Here is a 6,837-nt window from a genome sequence, read left to right as displayed (position 1 = left end):
CACCCACACAAGGATGTTTTGCCCAACATTAAGCTTGGAATAAGTGTCTCATTACCTTACTTATTATTTTTTACCTTTATTAACTTTATTACATGGATTTTTAAACTGGGGTTGTTACACTGCATTAGGGTTATTTTCCCACGCTTCAATAATTTCAATCTCCCATGGTATATTTGGAAGCTTTACTGCAAAAGAAGATGTGTTTAAGCCATCTAATACATCATCAATCCTAGACACCCCATCCAACATTGAAAATAAGTGCATTGTCTATATCTAGTAAAGTAATAGAATTAATCATATGTGACATATCTATTGCAATTTCAAGTAACTGGTCAAGTGCATTATAATCAACTTGAACATCACGATAATATGGATCATTCTTAATCTTACATAATAATGCATCCAATATTCTTTGTTTTTTGATAGTAAAATCATAACTCGATTCTTGTTGACATTTTTTTCTCAAAACAATCATCAAATCTAAGTCTTGAATATGTTGATGTAATGCTAGGGAAACATCTTTAACCTCTTGGGGAAAACCAATGGTGTTTCCTCTATATTTGTATTGTCCACCTATTGAGTGCATAAGTTGCAAAAACTATACAAGCACACACTATTAATATCTCTTCAACATGTGTGAGCACTAAAAGGACTCGAGGTTGCTTTCCTAGATCCATATGGTTCTTAGATGATTTTTTTTAGGACTTCTCTCTCTTCTACATCTCATGCACATTGCACATGTATTGATTTTGAACACCTGAATTGTAGTATATGACTCCTTGCACACATGATTATTTGAACATCCACTAATCTATCAATTTGATCATGAAATTTTTGATGTGCAATATTCATATATTGAAATGTATCAAATATATCATTTTCAATTTGAATTTCTTCATGTGACTCTTTTTTTGCATGATTTTTCTCACTGAGAGCTACTCTTCTTTTTTCATAGGATTTTCTTTCTCATGATCATTTTTCTTCGTGAGATATATACTTATTTTTCTCATAGAATTATCAATTTCTTAAAATTCAAAATTTTGGACATGTTTTTGGAAAATTTTAGTTTAAACTTTTCAAAATTCAAGTTACGGTTATCAAACCATATAATCTTAGGTGCCACGGGTTTTTGAGAGTGTTGAACCTATTTCGACCTTCAAAATATGGATGGGAACACTTGTAAATCAAGATTTTATGGGATAAATAACATATGTTTCTGTGAAAAATTTACTGTCTAAGAAAAATTGTCATCTCGTTAGACAACTCCACTACAAATACTTTGGAGAGGAAATTCTTTAAATTACATGTAATGGGTAGGTGGGTATAAGACATGGTTTGAAATGTGTATCCCTAGTACTGTCTAGAATGATGGGTTAGGTCTACAATATGTGGTTTTCAAACACATGGTTTTGGTGACCTTGAATCTCATTGTTTACATAATACTTCACATCACAATGATCACCAATTAAGCTATATCCCATGAACAAAAATGTAAACAATTACATATATATATTAATCAAAAACTATGAAAAATATATAATATTTAAAAAAAATATTAATAATAAAATAATTTCAATATCTATTATAAATAAAATACTTTCATATTAAATCAAATATTACAATGTTTTATATATAAAACGATTATAATATACTTTCATATTAAATCAAATATTACAATATTTTATATATAAAACGATTGAAAATTCACATATGATACTATGATACTTTAAAAAAATATTAATAATTAAAAAATTCAATATGATTATAAAGAAAATATACCAATCTTGAATGCAATTAACTCATATACATAATATATAATAAATTTAACAAAATTTACTCATCCAAAAACATAAAATAACTGCACAATTAACTAATCCAAAAACATAAAAATATATAATAAATTTAACAAACTGAACTCATTCAAAAACATAAAACAACCACCAAATAAAATAATCAAAAACAAAAAAAATATCTAATAAATTTAACAAAATTTACTCATCCAAAAACATAAAATAACTGCACAATTAACTAATCCAAAAATGGAACTTTCTCACTGATGTTGGGAATTGGCCAAATCATGTTCGCAATGTCTGGTACAAACCAAAGACATAGTTGAGATGGTGTGAGTTATCTTGCATAGTGCAGTCACTCATTTGAATCCGAAGGTTATAAACACATTTGTTAAATATTTTCGAAGTTTCATGATATCGCTGTTGTAATACTTATACTCACCAAGTATTAGGCTTAGGTGGAAGGTTATAAACATATTTGTTAAATATTTTCAAAGTTTCATGATATCGTTGTTGTGATACTTGATACTCACCAATCTTATACAAAAAGAAATTTCAGTGCCTAGGTATACACAAATGAGTCAATTGCAGAGAAATAATTGTCTGCCTTACAATTACAACCAGGGTTGTGCCCTCACTGGGAATTCTGAATCGCTCCCTCTACCAAATCTAATATCCTTTCCTACCTTACTATCTGCTTCATCATCTTTACTTAAATCAGCATCATTATTCATTATTGTACAAGAACAGTCCTTGTCTCGGGTTGTTGCTCATCAACGAAGATAGCAAGGAAGGAGGGTTGTGGATTTGGGCATGGGAAGTTCCATGAGAATCCACTTCATTACAATCCAGAGTATTGAGGTGTCCAGCATCAAAATCATCATCAAAAGGGGCAGGCAAGTTTAGGTCCAATAGTTCCACACGTGCAGGCAGCTGCTGCAGCATAGGGGTCTCCTTGTTGCCACAACTAGTAGTGATGGTATCTGAAGCTCCGGTGCCCCAATGGCATCTCTTGTGACCACCCAAAGCCTGACCTGAAGCAAAACCTTTTTTACAGATTGAGCATTCATGGATCCTTGTAATCTTCTTACCTGAAATGGCAGCAGCGTCAATTGTCCTCGTTCCATCTCTGGCTTTGGCACCAGATTCCTTAGTCCTCTCCTTTGCAGGAGGCTTGTGGAAATTGCGAGGCAGATGTGAGCCTGATCCAGTACTGAGCTCGTCAGCTATGTCTTCTTCTAGGCTCTCATTCTCATCCTCTGTCTGTGTAAAACCGCCCTTGAACTTAACGTGGCTAGTGCTGTGGCCTCCCAGAGCCTGATACGAATGAAAAACCTTGTTGCATGTGGTGCACTTGAACTTGCCCTTCTTATCCTCCTCATCATCATCATAAAGAGTGGCATTTTCATTAATTTTCTTATATTTGACCTTCTTGTTCATGGATTTTGGAAGCTGGGAACCATTATTGGGAAGCTTGAGGTAACCCGATTCAGGATCTGCAACCCCAACTTGAAATTGTGGGTTTTGAGGAGTGTTTACTCCATTTGCAAGCATTACAAGACACAGGGCCATGTCCTCTTCTTCACTATTGGTTACTGAAAGAAATTGTTCATGCGGATTACGTTGGAGTACATACCTGGGTCTTTTGAATCTCTTTTCCTTCACCCACTTATCAAACCTTGTTAAATTTTCACTGGGCTGATCAATCTCCATCTCAATCTCAGAATTACTGTCTGCGCTTTTTTCTTCTTCGTCTTTGGGCTCATGTCTATGCGATTCTTCAAGGCGGTCATCACCACTATCTTGATGCGTTTCACAGCAGCAGTTCATGTGACCAAACAGGCCTTTCCAGGAACTGAATTCCTTCCCACACAGATCGCAATTTAGAGAAGAATCGATGGAATCGGAGTCGAGCCCCTGACTCAACAGAAACGAATCATGCCTATATGCAAACTGCCAAGTACGTTTGGGATTCTTTCGCAGAGCAAAAATTAGATTTGCCCCATTACCATCCAATCCCTCTTCATCATCTTTCTCCCCCATTGATTGGTTATCCGAATATCTGGGTCTCTTGCTCTTCCGAAATTCAGTTTCAATGAATTTGTCTGCAGGCATGCAGGCGGGGAGGTGGGTTCTCATGTGACCGCCAAGAGCTCTTCCCGAAATGAATCCCTTGCTGCAAATCTTGCAAAGGTATCTCGAACTCTCAACTGGGTGCTCTCTTCCTTGACCCTGTAACAGCTCCATGGCTTGGGAGGTGGGATACAATATATCCACTGCGGTCATGCTGTAATCTCTACACCACCTTCTATGCTAAGATTCCTTTGTTTCCACAAAGTATAAATCAATAAACCAGTAGACTGATAATGCAATCGCTACTCCAACTTCAATACTAAACTTCCTTTCTCCACGCACAGAGAGTATAATTCAATAAACCAGTGGACTGATACTGCAAGCAATTGCAAGCAATTGACAGAAGCAACACCTAATCGAGAACCGACTCCAACTATATATCAAAGACAAAACTTGCGGGCGAGGTTAATTGCGTAGGAAACAGGGGTTCTGAATTGAACGCGAATGGTTTGAGAGATGAAATTGGTGTGGATAACTTGCAGATAAAGGAATCGCAAGCAAACAACGAAGGTAAACAGAAAGATCGTGGAACTGGGCAGTGAAGGAGTGTGGAAGTCTTCTCCCTCCTTCTCTTCGCTCACCTGTTGCCCGCGAGTCTTCTTCCGCGCATTGGCCTCACCGACTTCATAGAGCGTTAGAAATAATATTAGAAATAATCATGAAATCTCATGATTGGTTTTGCGGATTGCTTCGAACTTGTGAAATTGTTGTAAGATAGTACGAATTCTTTGGAATTTTAATATATAAAGATTTCTTCCAATTGAGAGACGATGCTCGCCTTCAACTCCCGCCTGCCCTGTGGATTAATGTAGATTCTGACCGGGATGCTGTGTTCGTCATCAAGTGGCTGGGCTTACTTTTCAAGATTAAATATGACAAATTAATGACTTTTCAAGATTAAATATCATAAATTAATGACTAGTGTATCGACTTTCTATTTTATAAAAATTATGTGATATTTTAATATTTTTTAAACATAATTTTTTAAATATAAACATATAAATTTTGTGTTTGAGGATTTTTATGTGATATTTTAATATTTTTTAAACATAATTTTTTAAATATAAACATATAAATTTTGTGTTTGAGGTTTGAGTAAGTATTAAATTATTTTTGTTTGGTAACAGTGTTCATATAAAATATAAATTAATAATATGATTTTTTTAATATATTTTTTTTTTGGGTATGTTTTAAAATTATTTTTGTTTGGGTAAGGTTTTGTCAGGAAATAAGTTAATGGCTCAAGATCTAGAAGCATTTACGAACTATTAACCAAAAAAAATTTAGGTGGTATGATTTTCCTTAATAGTGATGAATTAACTTGGATTAACAGATAGCAACAAGTGATAGTTGTCTTCACAATTAGTTTGATAAATAAGTGATGGTTTTTCTTAAATAGCAATGATAAATTAGCTTGTATTACCCTATAACAACCAATTTTAATTTATCAACTAAGTTAGAAAAAGTTTTTTCAATAAACAAAAAGCAAATTTTGTATTTGAAATCTAACTATATATATTAAAATTGAAAAAAAATGAAAATAACAATCCTCATGTATAATAAATACAACCCTATTATATTTCTTAGTAAATACTTTCCAAAAACCACAAATAAAATAAAATTATATTAAACCTATTTGAATTACAAAAATTGATTCAAGGTTATTTTGTACTATGTTCTTATCTAACAGAAAAGATATATGAGTTTTCTAGAAAGATTTAAAACAGAAAAGACATATGATTTTTCTAGAAAGATTTAAGAATGATGCCCTCTGCTATATCAACCACATTTACTAATATAATTGTGCTAGTATTTACCTACTTAAACTTAAACTGGATTTGCAATATAAATCCGATACAAAAAGGTAAACATCTTATAAAATTCGTTGAACTAGAAATAAAATACAAAACCCGCTCATGTTTAATTTTGAAGTTTAATTAAGATGCTAATTTACTGTCATTAATTTGGAAATAAAATACAAAACCCACTCATGTTTAATTTTTAAATTTAATTAAGATGCTAATTTACTATATAATTTGGATTATGTTAATTCACTGTAATTAATTTGGATTATATTTTCAAATATTTCTCCAAAAAGTCAATTAGCGAAATTTGTTTTTAATAAAATTTTCCACTAAATTTTTTATCACGGACTACGTCTCTTTTTCGGATAAGACTCATGGTAGAATTTTGACCAGACGACCGCCAATTTTGACAAGGAAATACATATTTTTTTTCCTTAAATTTCATAGAAACTTCATAGAAAGCATTGTCGATTTGTTTGAAGAGAACTCAATGAACGGAAGATTAGTTTTTAGTTAGTTTCCATCTAAAATAAAAATGGAAATTATATTGCTTTTATGACTTTTTAATTCATTTGTTTAATTGAAAATTTTCCGCCGAGTGTATATATATATAATTTTAATATTTTTTTTTGGAAAATTATATTTTTATTTAGTTAATAAAAATATTGATTTTGAAAAATTATTTTAAAATAATTTAGTTATTAAAGGATAAAAAAATTAATAAAAATACACTTTTATTTCATCTATTAATAATAAACACAAAATTTCTCCACTAGGGTGAGTGTCAAAGTGGATGATAGGACCAAGGGCATTACTCCATACATACGTGAAAACAAGAATGGTCAGTGAACACAAAATTTCTCCACTAGTATGAGTGTCAAAGTGGATGATAGGACCAAGGGCATTACTCCCTACATACGTGGAAACAAGAATGTCAATGATATATTGTAATGGGTTTGATGAACATTCTTGACGCAGATAATGGTATAAGGAACATGGGAAATGGAGGCGTGGTGAGGGTGGTGAGATCAGAGATGGAACTTGGAGAGGCAGGTTCTTCTGTGCAAGTTGAGCGGTGTCTCCTTGGTGTCAGGCCATGCAGTAACTCC

The 6,837-nt window shown here is 32.8% G+C and overlaps 1 protein-coding gene across 1 annotated transcript; it reads right to left on the bottom strand.

The window, feature by feature from the left end:
• Positions 1–2,146: 2,146 nt before the first annotated feature.
• Positions 2,147–4,497, bottom strand: LOC149231719 (zinc finger protein ZAT9-like). Its single transcript, XM_089376353.1, has one exon. It carries the CDS (start codon positions 4,074–4,076, stop codon positions 2,517–2,519), a length of 1,560 nt encoding a protein of 519 aa, XP_089232479.1. The 5' UTR covers positions 4,077–4,497; the 3' UTR covers positions 2,147–2,516.
• Positions 4,498–6,837: the final 2,340 nt, after the last annotated feature.

The sequence above is a fragment of the Pinus tabuliformis genome, chromosome J, assembly GCF_031772625.1.
Source record: "Pinus tabuliformis cultivar Carrire ecotype Pingquan chromosome J, CPIR1, whole genome shotgun sequence".
NCBI classification, from domain to species: domain Eukaryota; kingdom Viridiplantae; phylum Streptophyta; class Pinopsida; order Pinales; family Pinaceae; genus Pinus; species Pinus tabuliformis.
The sequence above is the reverse complement of the archived record's forward strand: the minus strand, read 5'-3'. Positions and strand labels throughout refer to the sequence as shown.